We start from the raw sequence: 282 nt of genomic DNA on the forward strand, positions 1-282 counted from the left end.
TATCCTCAAGATGTGCAACAAATCTAGAACGTTTAAAAGAAGTATACTTGTCCCGTGCGGCGCCTCCTCTTTCCCTCGCGAAGGAGGCGGAGGAGGGGCGGCCAGTGGGCGCGGGCGGTGGGCGGGCGGTGGGCGCGCCGGGGGACCACTTACCAGGGCACAAGTGGGAGCAGTCGGCCTTCTGCACGGCGGTCCCGATGCACGCCGCGCCGCCGTGCATGGGCGCCGGGGCGGAGCACGTGCGGGTGCGTCGCTGCACGCCGCGGCCGCATCGGTTGCTGC

The 282-nt window shown here is 69.1% G+C and overlaps 1 protein-coding gene across 1 annotated transcript in view; it reads right to left on the bottom strand.

The window, feature by feature from the left end:
* Window positions 1-282, bottom strand: part of LOC119592247 (netrin receptor UNC5C-like) — a gene marked incomplete at its 5' end in the record, with an annotated part of 58872 nt that overhangs the window by 37456 nt on the left and 21134 nt on the right. Inside the window, 1 exon segment of the mRNA XM_037941083.1 lies at window positions 154-282. Within this exon segment, the coding sequence (XP_037797011.1) occupies window positions 154-282 (129 nt within the window).

The sequence above is a fragment of the Penaeus monodon genome, chromosome 29 (genome assembly GCF_015228065.2).
Source record: "Penaeus monodon isolate SGIC_2016 chromosome 29, NSTDA_Pmon_1, whole genome shotgun sequence".
NCBI classification, from domain to species: Eukaryota; Metazoa; Arthropoda; class Malacostraca; order Decapoda; family Penaeidae; genus Penaeus; species Penaeus monodon.